Genomic DNA, 18280 nt, shown 5'->3' on the forward strand with positions numbered 1-18280 from the left:
TCTCATCCCATGTGGCTCCTTTCCCTTACAGATCCCATCCCATCATGGCCTCTTTCCCCTGCAGATCCCATCCCATTATGGCCTCTTTTCCCCTGCAGATCTCATCCCATATGCTCCTTCTCCCCTGCAGATCCCATCCCATCTGCTCCTTTTCCCCTGCAGATCCCATCCCATATGCTCCTTCTCCCCTGCAGATCCCATATGCTCCTTCTCCCCTGCAGATCCCATCCCATATGCTCCTTCTCCCTTGCAGATCCTGTCCCATATGGCCCCTCTCCCCATATAGTTCCCATCTTAATGCGGCTCCTCTCCCTGCTCCCCTGTATCTTCGGCTCTGAGTGCTTACCTGCTCCAAGCACCAGCAGCTTCTCCGTCTTCCATCCTCCGCGGCACTCTGCATGGCGCAAGCTGATGTCGCGGGCGGAGGAGGGGACGCTGCGCTCTCCCACTGCTCGGGTCCGGCTGCCGCTGCTCTGCGGCTGCTGCTGCTCGGTGGCTCGAGCGATGGGCCGGATCCCGGGGACTCGAGCGGCGCTCCTAGCCCGTGAGTGAAAAGGGGTGGTTTGGTTTTGGGGATATTGTCCGTGACGCCACCCACGGTTGTGGTGATTGTGTGGACACCACCGCTGCTCTGGACGGGGATCCCGGGAGCGGTGACAGAGAGCAGCTTTGTTGTTATTTCTCCCCTCCGTGGGTAGGGGGTTGGTTGTCCCGGGGCCCGGTGAGGGGGTAGGAGTGGATGTCAGGCGGGTTGCGGGGCCTGATGAGGTGCAGGGTCGCAGGGGCAGCGCTGTGCCGTAAGGACCGTGGAGGTCACCACCCGTCCACGGTCCTTACGGCAAACTCCAATCGGCCTCCACTGCAGACGGTCACCACCGCCTGCCAACCTTGCTGTCCTGTCCGGGCCACACACCCGGACCAACTTCAGGCTCTTAGCTCTCACTTTTCTCCTCTCTACTACTTTCCTCCTTCTACTTCCTCCTCCAAACTCTATCTCTCTACTTCACCTCCTTCCACTTCCTCCTCCAAACTAGACTGCCTGTTTTCCCTCCTCCAGGACTGTGAACTCCTTGGTGGGTGGAGACCAACCACCTGGCTCCACCCCCTGGTGTGGACAACAGCCCCTGGAGAAGGCAACAAGGATTTTGTGTTTTGACTTTGATGTGCCTACAGGGAGTGTGGGGTGTGGTGGTGTTGTTACCTGTGGCCCCTGGCTTGTCCAGGGCGACACACTGACGCTGACAGATGGCAGTGGGAGGAGCTACCTCCAAACACTGCCGTCACTTCTGCAGCGTCAGCGTGTCTCTGCACGCCGGGTCAGGGAGCAGACAGGCTCCACTGAACCCGGAAATGCGGCGCGGAGGGGCGGGCATTCATTTGTGCTAGTGTCTTAAAGAGGCACTAACACAAATGAATGCAGGGAACCGGATCGCTGGAGCTGTTTCTTGCCGGTTCTGGGAACTGGCTGCTATTTTAACAACCGGTTCTCCAGAACCGGCTGAATCCCACCCCTGGCCCTGGCCTATCAGGTCGTCACAGGTTATTGTGCAATCTGTCCTTCTGCATAGTATCCACTCTCCTTGGTTACGGATCCTGGTCCTTTGGTGTTGCTAACAGCTTGGCCAATCAAAATCCTAGGAACACTTCGACTTTAATCTACCAGACACACCATTGGGGGGCCTGAAGGGAATAGAGCCGCCCACATGGTGGGTTGGTGAGGGGAAAGTGAGGAAAGTGACAGTTGAGCTTAGAGAGTTGAGCATTGGAGAGTGAAAAGAAAGGAAGTGTAGTGGTGGTTCTCGTGAGGAGAGGCCACAGAGGAAAGCTCCTGTGTACTAGGTGGCAGACGTTGGTCTGGGCCTGGTAGGAGCTGGAACCCCGGTCGCAGGGACAGTATCAAGGGGCCCAGACTGATGAGGAGGGCGGCTGGCAGCCTTGAGCTATCACCGGGCAGGGGCCAGGGCACGACGTGGTACGTGGACCCTAGGCCGGAAAGTAGCTTCACGCGTTCCGGTAATTTACCCGATGGGGGTAAAGACTTCAAGTGTCATCCCCAACCCGCTCCAAAATCGGGGTACTAGTGTGGCACCCTGGACTAGCCAGGTCGTTACAGGTAACACACACACACCCCCACCCCCCACTAGACAGTAACATTAGCCAAACACAAAATCCTTGTTGCCTTCCTCCAGGGTCTGATGTCAACACCAGGTGGGGTGGAGCCAGGTGGTTGACCCCACCCACTGAGGAGTTCACAGTCCTGGAGGCAGGAACAGTGTTGAGTTTAGGAGTGGAGAGAGTGGAGTTCAGGAGGTTGAAGTGGCGAGAACTGCAAGTGTCTGGGTGTGTGGCCCAGGCACTGACAGTAAGGTTGGCAGACGGTGGTGGCCGTCTGCAGGAGAGGTGGATCGACGCGGAACCGTAGGACCGGGGTCGGGCGGTGGCCCGCCGATACCGACCGGGGAGCGGAGTGAAGCCAGCACACACAGGCAGGGCCATCGGACCCTGACTAGGCTTGGAGTCGCCATCAACAGTCAAATCCGAGTGTGACAGGAACCCCAGGGGTTTCCTAACAGCCAAAGACCCGTTAGAAGGCAACCGTCCGCACCGTGAGGGTATACAGCCACCGCCAAAGGCTAGAGACCCAAGGGCCAGCGCCTGCGGGCAAACGGGCTCCTCCGGTATCCATACACCGGGGAGCGGACTACTGCTGGGAACCCATCGTAGTCAAAACACTACATAAAGGTGCAGGGAAAGACAGCCGCCATCACCTGTCCGGGGAGAGACACTGCAGCCGGCTGCGGGACCCGTCCATCCAGCCGTTTGGTTTACCGGAGACTTTGTGACTTTCTGTCTGAGTGAGTACACCAGTGCCATCCGGCACCGCGCCGTGCTGTCCCTGCAACCCTGCACCTCACCAGCCCTGCCTGCCCGTCACACCACCGGGCCCCGGGACCACCAACCCCTACCCACGGAGGGGGAAAACAACATCCCAGCTGCTCCCTACCATCGCTCCCGGGATCCCCGTCACCAGCAGTGGTGGTGCCCATCTTCACCACGACCCGTGGGTGGCGTCACGGACTAAATCCCCCAAACCAACCACCCTTTTCACTCACGGGCGAGGAGCGCCGCTCGAGTCCCCGGATCCGGCCCACCGCTCGAGCCAGCAAGCAGCAGCAGCGCCGGACCCGAGCATTAGCGAGCGCAGCGCCCCGCCGCCCGCGACACTAGCACACCGATGGGATAGGACTTTCCCAACACAGTCCAAAGAAATCCTACGCGTGAATCCTGAGAGCAAGCTCACTCCGTTAGCCATACGGGTGAGCGGGACCTGAAGAGTTTTATACCCACGGGTCCAACAGAGACAGAGGTGCCAAGGACAGGGCCACAGGCTAACAGCAACACCAAGGGCACGGACCCCAGCGTGCTCCCTACAAGCTGCAGTGGTGCTCAGAATTCTGGTTTACAAGCTGTCGGTGTGGTTATTCCTGGACTGAGTGAGTACATTGAGCTACTCCTGTTCCTACCCCAGCGGCAGCAATTCACCAACCATCCGACGGGCCCCGGGACACAAACCCCCTACCCACAGAGGGGTTAAAACATCAGGCTGCCACACCATCGTCACCGGGCTCCCCAACCGCAGTGGTGATCCCTCACATTACCATGCACTGTGGGTGGCGTCACGAACTTTCCAACCCCCCCCCCCCTCCTGTATATAGTCCCCCTTTCATCGAGTGGCCGCGCGACCCCCGGGTCCGGAGACCCCTCGAGCCACCGCGGATCCGAGCAGCAGCGGCCCGGCTGCTGGCATGGGGGCGGCACATATAGATATAAGATGGGCCATCAGACTCAAATGCTCTAATAGGCGCAATGTTCCCCAGTCTGACACTGAACAATGGTGTAGGGGAATGATGAATTCCTCCATAAGTGTGCCCGTATTGAAAAAAACAAAGGAGCGACTTATTATGACAGGAACCTTTAATAGCAGTTTTATGTGTTTAAAGGGGTTTTCTTAAAACCGCAAAGAATCCCCTCTCTATAGTGATCCTGAGAATGGGGTCCTGCAGAGTCCCAACTTGTAAGGAATGGGGTTTTGCTTGAAGTCCTATGGACAATGAATGTTGTTTTCATTAATCACGTGTCTAAGTCACTGATGATGTTCCATGTAAATATGGCTGACAAGGCCAGAGGGAGATCACATGATCAGTGATGTCACTGCATTCCATCCGCTCTCCCGGTCTTAGACCACATCTGTGATGTCATCTTGTTCTAATGTTTCTATGATGTCATAATTGCCTCTGTGGTTATATGGAACGACGCGGCAGTTGAGAGCTTTGTCTAGAGAGGCTGATCGTCGTTGTACATGAAGCTACCCACCTCTAGGCTCACCATGAGGATTTTGCAAGTCATAATTCTCAGTTTCCTACTGGCAACAGTAAATAGTGTACCTACTCGGAAGAGATTTCACTCAGGATCGGAAGACATCATGTCTGGAGGTAAGAACATCAGAATCTACACATTATTTGATTACAATATAAGGACAGGAGTAAAAGGAGGTTATATGTGTTATAGCATATTTTATTTATATAGGAAAGGTGATAACACATAAAAGTAACAGCTTAAAAACATGCAGAAGGAACATAAAACAGGCATGCTACATAATAATACAAGAAAATAGAAGGTACAACATGGAAATCACAGTATATATTGCTAAAAGAGTTGTCAAAAAGAAAGTATCCCTAAATAGGGCCATGTACCTACCAGAAAAGTGCTGAGGGAATATATAAGCTGCCAAATATATGTGTCCTAAGCCAGAAGGGATCCCCCAACCCACCTGGAGGGAACACTTCTGGCTTAGGACACCGTTTTTTGGCAGCTTATATATGCCCTCAGCAGTTTTTTGGTAGGTACATGGCCCTATTTAGGGATACTTTCTGTGTGTGCTGATTCCTTTATGCATTTGGCATTTAACTATAGGCGGAGATATTTTGGAGATTACCTTTATGGGAGACAATTGTCCCTCTGTATATACATTCATCTCTATCCCCCACTTTAGGAGCCAACTCTACACATGACACCTCTTTTAGCAATATATACTGTGATTTCCATGTTGTACCTACTATTTTCTTGCCTCTGTATTATTATGTAGCATGCCTGTTTTAGTGTTCCTTCTGCATGTTTTTAAGCTGTTACTTTTATTTGTGTTATCACCTTTCCTATTTATATAGAACTAGCTGTAGCACCCAGGATAGTAACGGTCTCTCTGTTTCTCTCCCAGTCACGGTCTGTGTCTGTCTCTATCTCTTTCCCTGTCTGTCTCTTTCCCTGTCTGTCTCTTGTCTGTGTCTGTCTCTTCTCTGTGTCTATATTTTTGTTTGTCTGTCTCTTTCACTGACTGTCTCTTTCCCTGTCTGTCTCTGCCTGTCTCTTTCCATGTCTTTTTGTCTGTCTGTATGTCTCTGTCTCTTTCCCTGGCTGCATTGTGACACGCCAACATTCCATTTAATGGCGTGGCTGCACATTCTTCTGAAGTTCTGGCTGCACTGTGGCTCCTAGCTCCATTGACTTTACAGTTATTTGCCAAAAAACCTGCCTCCATTAAAGTGCGGGGTTAAAATTTCCCCTCACGACATAGTCTACAACATTTCCTGAGTCAAATGGAGTGTCTGTTTAAAATTTTGTGATTGTACATGCGGTGGTGCAAATTCCTTTAGCGAACATACATACATATACACATACATACATACATACACTCAGCTTTATATAATAGCTATGCTATAACACATATGAACTCCTCTTCCTCTTGTCCTTATACTCATGTTATAGAGTTTGTGTTTGCAGTAGAGTGATCTGACTTTAGCGCTTAGCTGCAATCATGGTTTACATGGTTATTTGGAGATTTGCTTGTAAGATTATTTTATCAGATCGGCAGATTTTATATGAATACTAGCTGAAGTACCCGGGATAGTAACTGTTCTCTGTCTCTCTCCCAGTCTCTGTCTCTTTGTCTCTGTCTGTCCAAAATTGTGATTTTATTTATGCAGAAAAGTAAAGACAGCATCCAGACGTTTTGGCATTTTTTGCCTTTATCTATGCACCACTGTCAAAAGATTTCCAAGAAAAATCAGATGATGTAATGGACGGTTTTTGGGAGAAGATCAAAGCCTAATGAAAATGCTGGCTCAAAATACTAGAATTGATGCCGTTACAGGTATAAGTATTCCATATCAAGAAAGACGAACCATTGCGTCCTCAGATACTCCCAGATTATGTATATATAATGTGTACTTGGTAAGCCCAAAATGGAGTATGGAATCAGGTAGACTATAAGGCCCAATTGTAATTCACGGTTCCAGAGTAGCCATATTGTCTGATGAATGTTTAAGGGAATGAATATACCACAGTAAGGCACATCGTTTCCGACAAGGACCATAATATTCCTGGGAAATCCTGATGTATGTTATGGACCCCAGTATGGCACTATATAAAGGTTCTGGACCACAAGAATTCCTTATGTGACACTAAGCAAGAGCAGACAGTAACAGATTCTCTAATGCACAAGAGTAATAGCAGAAATATGCACAAGTGGGTTCTTGAGGAATAGGTGCCAGATAGAGGGGGTATGATCAATAACCATAATAATAACAACCGTGAATTTCAATTGGGCCTTATACTCTACCTGATTCCATACTCCATTTTGGGCTTACCAAGTACACATTATATATACATAATCTGGGAGTATCTGATCTTCTCCCAAAAACCGTCCATTATATCAGCTGATTTTTCTTGGAAATCTTTTGACAATGGTGCATTGATAAAGGCAAAAAATGATGAAATGTCTGGATGCTGTCTTTACTTTTCTGCATAAATAAAATCACAATTTTGGACAGACTGAAGTTTCATTTTTTCTTATAACGAGTGCCGAAGTATTTTGATTTTAATTTGGACTTATTTTTTACTTCTGAGTACCAACCACAGTTGAGCCAGGCTTCTCTCTTTCTGTGTCACTGTCTGTCTGTCTCTCTCCTTGTCTTTCTGTGTCTATGTCTCCGTCTGTCTTTGTATCAGTCTCTTTCTATCTCTGTGTCTGTCTGTCTCTCTCTATTTCCGTGTCACTCTCTATCTCTGTGTCTGTCTCTTTCCCCATTTGTCTCTTTTCCCATTTGTCTCTTGCCCCGTCTGTCTCTTTCCAGGTGTGTCTCTTTCCAAGTGTGTCTCTTTCCAGGTGTGTCTCTTTCCCCGTCTGTCTCTTTCCCCATCTGTCTCTTTCCTGTCTCTCTTTGTCTTTTTCCCCGTCTGTCTCTTTCCAGGTATGTCTCCTTCCAGGTCTGTCTCTTTCTCTGTCTGTCTCTTTCCCCATCTGTCTCTTTCCAGGTCTGTCTCTTTCCCCATCTGTCTCTTTCCCTACCTGTCTCTTTCCAGGTCTCTCTCTTTCAAGGTCTGTCTCTTTCAAGATCTGTCTCTTTCCTGGTCTGTCTCTTTCCTTGTCTGTTTTTGTCTGTCTCTCTGTCTGTCTCTTTCCTCATCGGTCTCTTTCCAGGTCTGTTTCTTTCCAGATCTGTCTCTTTCCCCGTCTGTCTCTTTCAAGGTCTGTCTCTTTCAAGGTCTGTCTCTTTCAAGGTCTGTCTCTTTCAAGGTCTGTCTCTTTCGAAGTCTGTCTCTTTCAAAGTCTGTCTCTTTCAAAGTCTGTCTCTTTCAAAGTCTGTCTCTTTCAAAGTCTGTCTCTTTCAAAGTCTGTCTCTTTCAAAGTCTGTCTCTTTCAAAGTCTGTCTCTTTCAAAGTCTGTCTCTTTCAAAGTCTGTCTCTTTCCCCGTCTGTCTCTTTCCCCGTCTGTCTCTTTCCAGTTCTGTCTCTTTCAAGGTCTGTCTCTTTCCCTGTCTGCTTGTCTCTGTCTGTCTTTCTTTGTCTGTCTCTATCTCTCTTTTTCTTTTACCATTTGTCTACTTCTAGGTCTGTCTCTTTCCCCGTCTGTCTCCCCGTCTCTTTTCCTAACTCTTTCCCTGTCTGTCTTTGTCCATCTCTTTGTCTGTGTCTTTTCCTGTCTATCTCTTTCCCTGCCTGCCTGTCTCTTTCCTTGTCTATCTATATTTCTCTGTCTCTTTCCCCATCTGTCTCTATCAAGGTCTGTCTCTTTCCCCATCTATCTTTGTGTGTCTCTTTCCCTGTCTGCTTGTCTCTGTCCCTGTCTGTCCGCCTGTCTCTTTCCCCTTAAGTCTCTTTCCCCATCTGTCTCTTTCCCCCATCTGTCTCTGTCTCTTTCCCCGTCTGTCTCTGTCTGTCTCTTTCCCCGTCTGTCTCAAATACTTCCAACAAGTTTCATTTAAGTAATGAGGTCAAAGTAGAGAAAAGTGTCCACATAATAGTTTGTAGCCCTTCAGCATTGTAGTGCCATATGGCAGCTTCCAAATTGGCAATTCTTTACGTTCTCCCCCCATTGTAGTATTGATAATGAGATATCAGTGTCTATCGCCACACCAACTCCAGTAATTGTAGAATACCAGTGTAGGAGAAGTGTACAAGTTTAATACACTAAAGTGATACTAACAAAATATTTTGTCTCTCTGTCCTTGAATCTAGAACCTGATATTACAAAGATCCCAGGAAAAGGCGTCCAATATACGAGACCCACTGATACAAACGCTGAGGTTGAAGACCTCGATGCTAAAGGACCCAGCTATAAAGGCCTCGATGAGAAAGGCCCTGAATACAGTACCATTGTGATTCCTGTGGCTGCATCTGTCGGCGTTTTATCCCTCCTGGTGATTCTTATTTACCATTTCTGCATCAGATACAGGTAAGTGTATATAATAATTTTCTGTATTATCAAAAGATGACTTACTGTACGTTCCTACATATACTCAGCAATCACAGCACAGTCTATTCATTGCTCTATTTCTATCTCTGCATTGTTATAGAGAATAATGGTTCTTGGTGTTTGGGGAGTCCATATTGCTCATAGAGTAGTAGAGTCATTTTCCATAAAGTAGGATTAGAGGGGAGCTCTACTTTAGACAACCAATATTTGCAAAAAGTATGTCTGGATGGACGCCCAGTATTTGTAGAGTCCTGGAAGCAACTGACCCCTTCCCTGCAGCGCCACCACTGGAGAAATTAATCATCACACAGCGTCCATTCACACCAGTGTCTTGTCTGTATAATACAGGACTGGACCTCCAGAGAGAGATGCCCTGTGTTACTGCTTGTCATATAGCGAAGAGCTGAGGATGGGAAGTGGCACCCCCTCATTATTACCTCACTATAGAAAAGTAGTTTTCCTAAACCTGATGTCTCTCTTAAAACAGAACTGTACTGCCAACAAATTTTGAATAAATCAATAATACAGGCGAATGTAGGAAAATGTAGAACATATCGGAGACTCCAGCCTTCTGTCTCCACTTATAAGACACTTCTCCCCCTCCTCTGCCTCCTGAACTCATCATTCACTCTAAAAAAAAACATCTTAACTCGGTTTCCTCAAGACAAGAGGAGCTGACATTACAGTGAGGGGTCAGGTTACTCCTCCAGGGAGACACAGAAAAGCCAAGAACAAGCCTTTATTTTGATTCAGGGCTGGAGTCACATCCACACGCCTCAGTATTGCTGTCCTCCTTGTATCATGTCCTTCGTGCTGCTGCTGCTTCAGTCTATGGGGAAAGTGAGGAGTGAAGAGCAGGAATCCCTCTCTGTGTGCTGTGCAGAACATGGGAGAAATTATAGCAGCGGCTCCCTCCAGTTTACACTGCAAATTAATAGATGAAGCTGCAGAGAAATGTAACACAGCAATACAAGTCCATGTAATGGCCAGAAATGTGTCCCCCCCCCTCATGTAGAAATCACAACTTATTCTATAAAGTTACTTGGAAGTATAGTTACTGATAAAGACTTCAGGAGACTGGAAAGTCATTTATTTTTATATATTAATCTGAAATATTATTCTCTCTTTACAATAATCTAGAAAGTCTAAGAAGACACAATCTGATCCGGACACCAATGAAGATCAGAGAACAGACACAAAATGTGGTAAGTATAAGAGGAAAAACTACATATTGTATAAAACACTTTTCACTGTTGGCAAAAAATGTATTAAATTGTATAAGAAGCCGCCATAAAACAATACAATGTGTAGAGGACGGCTGAGCAGCCTCCATTCACTTCTATTACACACTGTGGAGGTGATCTGAGACCGGAGGAAAGAAAAAGTGGAGCAGACGAGCGACCAATCAGGATTAGGCTTAGAGACTTCATAGAGTCACTGGGAAATGAGAGGAGGAATCTGATTGGTTATTATTAGAAATTCCTCCCACTCTTTCTTTGCACCGGTTTTGATAAATCTCCTCCCGTTTGTCTAATGTTCTGTCCTTTGTTTCTGTTACAAAAGATTACTGCAGGAGCCATGTTGTTATCAATATGGAGCCCCTAGAACCGGCTGGAGACGTAGACAGCGCTGAAGACCCCGCGACCTGTCCGCCTGCCGCCATTGATATCAACACAGATCTCTCTGCTGACAGTAAGTCCTCCAGTCTTTTATCCCCACGCACACTTCTCTTTCTCTCTTCTTTCCTGTAGTCCTATCACAGAAATACTGGTGTTCTGTAATTATCACTTTTTCCAACTTTTTAAAAACTTCTAGTTGATAAATTTGGCTTAAAACTTATTTGTACGGGTAATCCAGCTATTGTTTCCATCCTCTTTCTAATACTGGATAGGGCGACTAAATCGTTAAAACTCAAAAATATTAGTATTTATATACATATTTCTAAAGACTAAAAACAATATTTCTTAAATGCCCTGATACAATCTCTCCTTTGTATCTGTTACAGAGGATAACAGCACAGACGATGTTGTTATTGATATGAAGTCATTAGAACCGGCTGGAGACGTAGACAGCGCTGAAGACACGGCGACCTGTCCGCCTGCCGCCATTGATATAAGCGCAGATCTCTTTGCTGATGGTAAGTCCTCCAGTATTTTATATCCCATATACACTGTTATCTTTCTCTCCTCTTTTCTGTAGTCCTATCACAATAATACTGGTGTTTTAGAATTTTTCCCTTTTTCAAACTTTTTAAAAATGTTTCTGTCTATAAATGTGGCTTATTTGCAGAGGTAAAACAGCCACTTTTTGCAACCTGTTTCTAAAAGTGGACAGGGCCAGAAAATAGCCAAAATCTACATGTTTGCTCAAGTATAGCATGCAATATATTTATATATATTTCTAAAGGCTAAAAAAAATTGTCTAAAATGCCCTTATACAACTATGTTTCTGTTACAGAGGATACCAGCAAAGACCATACTGTTATCAAGATGGAGCCATCAGAACCGGCTGGAGACGTAGACATCGCTGAAGACACCGCGACTTGTCCGTCTGCCACCATTGATATCAGTGCAGCTCTCCCTACTGACAGTAAGTCCTCCAGTCTTTTATCCCCACGCACACTTCTCTTTCTCTCCTCTTTCCTGTAGTCCTATCACAGAAATACTGGTGTTTTAGAATTTTCACTTTTTCCAACTTTTTAAAAACTTCTAGTTGATAAATTTGGCTTAAAACTTATTTGCACGGGTAAAGCAGCTATTGTTTCCATCCTCATTCTAATACTGGATAGGGCGACTAAAACTCAAAAATATTTATATACATATTTATAAAGAGTAAAAAATGTTAAATGTCCTGATACAATCTCTTCTATGTTTATGTTACAGAAGATACCAGAAGAGACCCTATTGTTATTGATATGGAGCCTCTAGAACCGGCTGGAGACGTAGACAGCGGTGAAGACACCGCGACCTGTCCGTCTGCCGCCATTGATATCAGCGCAGATCTCTTTGCTGATGGTAAGTCCTCCAGTATTTTATATCCCATATACACTGTTATCTTTCTCCCCTCTTTCCTGTAGTCCTATCACAATAATACTGGTGTTTTAGAATTTTCCCTTTTTCAAACTTTTTAAAAAGGTTTCTGTCTATAAATTTGGCTTATTTGCAGAGGTAAAACAGCCACTTTTTGCAACCTGTTTCTAAAAGTGGATAGGGCCAGAAAAATAGCCAAAATTTACACGTTTGCTCAAGTATAGCATGCAATATATTTATATATATATCTTTCTAAAGGCTAAAAAAAATTGTCTAAAATGCCCTTATACATCTATGTTTCTGTTACAGAGGATACCAGTAAAGACCATCCTGTTATCAAGATGGAGCCATCAGAACCGGCTGGAGACGTAGACAGCGCTGAAGACACCGCGACCTGTCCGCCTGCCGCCATTGATATCAGCTCAGATCTCTCTGCTGACAGTAAGTCCTCCAGTATTTTATACCCCATGTACATTTCTGTCTTTTTCTCCTCTTTCCTGTAGTCCTATCACAATACTGGTGTTCTGTAATTATCACTTTTTCCAACTTTTTAAAAACTTCTAGTTGATAAATTTGGCTTAAAACTTATTTGCACGGGTAATCCAGCTATTGTTTCCATCCTCATTCTAATACTGGATAGGGCGACTAAATCGTTAAAACTCAAAAATATTAGTATTTATATACATATTTCTAAAGACTAAAAACAATATTTCTTAAATGCCCTGATACAATCTCTCCTTTGTTTCTGTTACAGAGGATAACAGCACAGACGATGTTGTTATTGATATGAAGTCATTAGAACCGGCTGGAGACGTAGACAGCGCTGAAGACACGGCGACCTGTCCGCCTGCCGCCATTGATATAAGCGCAGATCTCTTTGCTGATGGTAAGTCCTCCAGTATTTTATATCCCATGAACACTGTTATCTTTCTCTCCTCTTTCCTGTAGTCCTATCACAATAATACTGGTGTTTTAGAATTTTCCCTTTTTCAAACTTTTTAAAAATGTTTCTGTCTATAAATGTGGCTTATTTGCAGAGGTAAAACAGCCACTTTTTGCAACCTGTTTCTAAAAGTGGACAGGGCCAGAAAAATAGCCAAAATCTACATGTTTGCTCAAGTATAGCATGCAATATATTTATATATATTTCTAAAGGCTAAAAAAAATTGTCTAAAATGCCCTTCTACAACTATGTTTCTGTTACAGAGGATACCAGCAAAGACCATACTGTTATCAAGATGGAGCCATCAGAACCGGCTGGAGACGTAGACATCGCTGAAGACACCGCGACTTGTCCGTCTGCCACCATTGATATCAGTGCAGATCTCCCTACTGACAGTAAGTCCTCCAGTATTTTATACCCCATGAACACTTATCTTTCTCTCCCCTTTCCTGTAGTCCTATCACAGAAATACTGGTGTTTTGGAATTTTCACTTTTTCCAACTTTTTAAAAACTTCTAGTTGATAAATTTGGCTTAAAACTTATTTGCACGGGTAATCCAGCTATTGTTTCCATCCTCATTCTAATACTGGATAGGGCGACTAAAACTCAAAAATATTTAGTATTTATATACATATTTCTAAAGGCTAAAAAAATGTTTCTTAAATGCCCTGATACAATCTCCCCTATGTTTCTGTTACAGAGGATATCAGAAGAGACCCTATTGTTATTGATATTAAGTCATTCGAACCGGCTGGAGATGTAGACAGCGCTGAAGACACCGCGACCTGTCCGCCTGCCGCCATTGATATAAGCGCAGATCTCTCTGCTGACAGTAAGTCCTCCAGTATTTTATATCCCATGTACACTGTTATCTTTTTCTCCTCTTTCCTGTAGTCCTATCACGGCAATACTGGTGTTTTCGAATTGTCACTTTTTCTAACTCTTTTTTTAAAAAAGTTTCTGTCTATAAATTTGGCTTATTTGCAGAGGTAAAACAGTTACTTTTTCCAACCTGTTTATAAAAGTAAAAGAAAAATAGCCAAAATGTACACGTTTGCTCAAGTGCCTCATGCATCATATTTATATACATTTCTAAAGGCTAAAAAATACTTGTCTAAAATGCCCTGATACAATGTGCCCTATGTTTCTTTTTCAGAGGATACCAGCAGAGACCATATGATTATCAATATGGAGCCATTAAAACAAGTTGGAGATGTAGACAGCACTGAAGACACTGTGACCTGTCCATCTCCCTCCATTGATATCAGCGCAGATCTCTCTGCTTACGGTAAGTCCTCCAGTGTTATATCCCCATGAACACTTCTGTCTACAACTTTTTCCCGCTCTATCCTGTCACCTCCCCCCATCAACTGGTTAAGGAATTTTTACTGTTTTCAACTTTTTCCAAAGTCCCGTGTCACACCGCTGGACTAATCTTTATGTGCACAGCTAAAACTCATCTTCGTAAACCTGGATAGGAGACACCTAAATAGCCAAAAAATTCAATGTTCTGCTCATGTAACAGCATTCAACATATTCATATATTTTCTAAAGGCAAAAAAAAAAAGTCACAAATGCCCTGATACATTCTCCTCTGTTTGTTTTTCAGGAGCCAAGAGCAAAGAAGATGATGCAACCAATGCAGAACATCAATCCTTGGCTGTAAAAGAACAAAGCCACAAATGGACCAAGACCTACTCTAGTGGTTTATACCGAACCAGCTCCAGTGACAGTAAGTTCTCCAGATTCTTATTTTATGAGATTCAAAGTAGCAAACCCCCAATCCATTCTAATCAGGGGCAGTTGCGTCAATAGAGAAAGACATGTAGGGCCGGTGGCGGCAAAGTGTAATAATGTATTCATAGAACACACATCACTTATCCTTCGTGCAGTAGGAAAGTCTGGGATCTCTTCCTCTCCTTTCTTCTCTTTTTCTCACTCCCTCGCTCCCTGTTTAATGAACCCCTATGTTATTTGTCTCTACTTTAGTGGCCACACTACATCACACCCCATTCTGTAGTGTCTCCTCAGGGGTGGCATAATAAGGCAGTGGAGTAGGTGATCTGTGAGGATTAGAGATGATTAAAAAGATTTAGTGGCCATGTCGGTTATTATTTGGCCACCGCACCATTCCCTGTGTTAGCCTGGCACAATGACTTGCCTTCCTTGTTCAGCAACAATGACATGGTGCCAGGTCAACTAAGTAAAAGAGAAGTCAGGCCCTGATACATTCTTCTCTGTTTTTTTTGCAGAACACAAAAGCAAACAAGATCATGCAACGAATGAAATGCATCTACGCTGGGCTGTAAAAGAAGGAATCCACAAAGGGACCAAGACCTGCTCTTGTGGATTTTACCATCCCAGCCAGTAATGACAGTAAGTTCTCCAGGTTCTTCTTTCATGATATTCCCAATCCATCCCAACCCATTCTAATCAGGGGCAGTTGCCTCAATAGTGAGAGCGATGTAGGGCCGGGGGAGGTAAAGTGTAATAATGTATTCATAGACCACACATCACTTATCCTTCTTACAGTAGTAAAGTTTGGGATTTCTCTTCTCTCTTCTTTCTTTTACTCTCACTCTCTCTCCCTGTTTAATTAAACCTTATGTTATTTGCTACCAATTTAGTGTCCATACTGCGTGTAACCCTATCCTGTAGTGTCTCCTCAGGGGTGGAATTATAAGGCAGTGGAGTAGTAGGTCTGTGAGGATTAGAGATGATCAAAAAGAGTCAGTAACCATGTTGGTAATCTGTGGCCCCCACCATAGCCCTGTGAACCTCCTCCTAGCTACCACCATCCCAGCGCCCTCTTTCATTAGATGACGGGCACCATGTCTTGCCTTCATTGTTCAGCAATGATGATATTGTGCCAGGTCCATTAATCCAGAGAGGAGCCAGGATTCTGGTAGGTAGGGCAGGTTCATAGGGCCGTGGTCCGGCAGCCAGAAACTATTACCATGTTGTACTTGACCAGGGTTCTGTAAATATGCTTGTTCATCTCTTGTGACAATACTGGTATTTAGCTTTTTAATAACTACGTCATGTTCTATTAGGAAAGAAGGAACATTAAATGAAGACGACGGCATAAAATAACCAAAACGTTCCTTTTTTCTCAATTATAGTAATGAATGTTTTTGATAAACTTGCTGAGCAAACCTCCTCCTTCCTGCCAGTAAAGATGACTTTCTCTCAGGCCTTCTATTAAAACAATGCAGCGGGGATGCCAAGAAGTGGGAGGAATTTCATGGGGCTCTGATCGGGTGGCAATGGACCACACATGTGGCCGCTAAACCAGTTTTCTGGGAATGTTTTTGCTCAGCTCCAGTGTATGTTATAGAAATCCATAAAATGTTGTCCATAGACTGCTATGGGCCGATACTGCACCTTCCGATGCCTATGACGCTATACGGAGGTACATGGGGAGGTTTTACATGTTTACACTCTTCTATCTGTCCCTCTCTATCACATAAACATCATGTGACCAGTTTTTATTAATTTGTTTTTTTTCTCTTCTTCCTATAAGGCTGAAAACATCAGTTCATCGTCCGGTCATCGAGGCTTTCATCACTGGAAGATTTTTCACCATTATGGCCGGCTTCCATATCCCATATCCATATTCTGTACATAGTCATACTGTGTATATTGTTATCCCATTTATTGGCCTAGATTGGAATAATTGAATAGTTTTCCAATCATGCCTTGGGCAGCACGGTGGCTCAGTGGTTAGCACTGCAGTCTTGCAGGGCTGGGGTCCAAATCCCACCAAGGACAACATCTGCAAGGAGTCTGTATGTTCTCCCCGTGTTTGCGTGGGTTTCCTCCGGGTACTCCGGTTTCCTCCCACACTCCAAAGACATACTGATAGGGACTCTAAATTATATAGCGCTGTAGAATTAGTAGCGCTGAATAAATATTATTATTATTGTGCCTTATACCGTTTACTTAGTGTTTGTGTCGGTGGTTTCTTGTGATTTATTAGAAGAACAAAATTGGTGCAATGTATTGGGCACTAAAATGGCAAATTTACGCTTTTCACTCTGTAGCATCCACCGCTAATTTCTGTAAAATCTCTGTGGGGTTATAAGAGGCTACTGTACTTGTGCACCCCACCCCTGGAGACCTCAGTCCACGTAGAGAGTAATGTACACAATGTTGATGTGTTTACAGTTCGAGTTCGCCCATCACTAACGAAGTTTGGGTTTTGTACAGGACATCTAGTGTCAATGCAAGGACCCCGAACATGGGCTTCTCACGGAAGTCCGTGTCATTGTTCGGTTTCAGCCACCTGGATAAGAATAAAAAAAAGGAAGCAATATGATGATTTAAGCAAGACAATTATATTTACCAAGTCTCCTCGCATCTGTCAGACTGCTTACAGGTCTGCTCATTAAATCTCATGCATATTCACTGCTTCCCCCATCCACCCTCTGTGACATCATCTGTAATTGGTTGTAGTCAGACTGTCTGCCTGCATGCTGGCTTCTGTGATTGGTTGCCCTCACACTAGTTGTCTGGGTCCCCGAAGTGGAGTGCAAAAACAAATAATTGGAAAAAATGGTGTAGGGTCCCCCGTATTTTGATACCTGCTGGATGCTGCAACCCCCCAGCTGTGTGCATTATCTTGGCTGTGTATCAAAATATGAGGGACCCCATGCAGCTTATTTTAAATTATTTAAATAAATAATAATAAAAAAAAACAAAAAAAACAGCCAAGGTAAAGCAGACAGCTGGGTGCTGGAATTCTCAGACTGGGGAGGCCCAAGGTTATTGGACCCTCTCCAGCTCAAAAATAGCAGCTTGCAGCTACCCCAGAATTGGTGTATACATTATATGCGCCAATCCTGGCTCCTACCTGGCTCATCCCAATTGCCCTGAAGTGGTGGCAATCGTGGTACTATAAAGGGTTAATGACAGCTATGATTTGTCAAAAAATCACATCTGTCATCAAGTCTGAGGTTAGTAATTGGGTCTATGAGACCCCCCCCATTACTAATTGTGTAAGTAAAAAAAATGAACACAAAAAACAAAGAAAAATTATTTATTTAAAAAAACAAAAAACAAAACAGAAACACCCTATTTTTCCAAATTATTAACCCCCCCAAAACACCCCTGCAGGTCCAATATAATTCACACCACGACGTCCCCTAATGATCCCGGCTCTGCTACATTAGAGGTCACCGTGCGTGGTCACATTGGAAAACGTGATCGATCACTGCGGCTGGCGCGACACACTGCCTTGTGGAACCTTTGACCTATGGATTTATATTGATGACACAGGAGTTCCAAGACAGGTTCCTAATGAATTCAACGCAAAAAATCTAATTGCTGCAGCCTTTAAGAGTCTTTCCTGATGTGGTGGGCGACTGTAAATAAAAATGTAGATTGGGGCGTTGCTATGAAGCCAAGCAGAACGGACGCAGGTTGGAGCTCCCGCGATCCGGATCACAATCCTGCATATACGCCGAGCAATCAGTCCCTATTCCCCAGCAAACTGT

General features: G+C 44.8%; 2 protein-coding genes across 2 annotated transcripts; both read left to right on the plus strand.

Moving 5' to 3' along the window:
- Positions 1 to 4387: 4387 nt before the first annotated feature.
- LOC142290002 (uncharacterized) lies at positions 4388 to 11902 on the plus strand. Its single transcript, XM_075333953.1, has 8 exons — positions 4388 to 4493; positions 8575 to 8791; positions 9953 to 10017; positions 10376 to 10504; positions 10818 to 10949; positions 11270 to 11401; positions 11695 to 11826; positions 11889 to 11902. Exons 1-8 carry the CDS (start codon positions 4388 to 4390, stop codon positions 11900 to 11902), a joined length of 927 nt encoding a protein of 308 aa, XP_075190068.1.
- Positions 11903 to 12157: 255 nt separating this feature from the next.
- On the plus strand, positions 12158 to 16648 carry LOC142290674 (uncharacterized). Its single transcript, XM_075334661.1, has 8 exons — positions 12158 to 12282; positions 12596 to 12727; positions 13048 to 13179; positions 13486 to 13617; positions 13942 to 14073; positions 14395 to 14517; positions 15038 to 15161; positions 16309 to 16648. The coding sequence occupies exons 1-7, from the start codon at positions 12183 to 12185 to the stop codon at positions 15154 to 15156; spliced, it is 870 nt and encodes a 289-aa protein (XP_075190776.1). The 5' UTR covers positions 12158 to 12182; the 3' UTR covers positions 15157 to 15161; positions 16309 to 16648.
- The last annotated feature ends 1632 nt before the right edge of the window (positions 16649 to 18280 follow it).

This window comes from Anomaloglossus baeobatrachus, chromosome 2 (assembly GCF_048569485.1).
Source record: "Anomaloglossus baeobatrachus isolate aAnoBae1 chromosome 2, aAnoBae1.hap1, whole genome shotgun sequence".
NCBI lineage: Eukaryota > Metazoa > Chordata > Amphibia > Anura > Aromobatidae > Anomaloglossus > Anomaloglossus baeobatrachus.

Coding starts and splice junctions, on each gene's coding strand:
- LOC142290674 (XM_075334661.1), top strand. CDS start 12,183: ATGGAGCCATCAGAACCGGCTGGAGACGTAGACAGCGCTGAAGACACC. Junction 12,728..13,047: donor CGCAGATCTCTTTGCTGATG/GTAAGTCCTCCA, acceptor TTTCTGTTACAG/AGGATACCAGCAAAGACCAT. Junction 13,618..13,941: donor CGCAGATCTCTCTGCTGACA/GTAAGTCCTCCA, acceptor TTTCTTTTTCAG/AGGATACCAGCAGAGACCAT.
- LOC142290002 (XM_075333953.1), top strand. CDS start 4,388: ATGAGGATTTTGCAAGTCATAATTCTCAGTTTCCTACTGGCAACAGTA. Junction 10,505..10,817: donor CACAGATCTCTCTGCTGACA/GTAAGTCCTCCA, acceptor TATCTGTTACAG/AGGATAACAGCACAGACGAT. Junction 11,402..11,694: donor TGCAGCTCTCCCTACTGACA/GTAAGTCCTCCA, acceptor TTTATGTTACAG/AAGATACCAGAAGAGACCCT.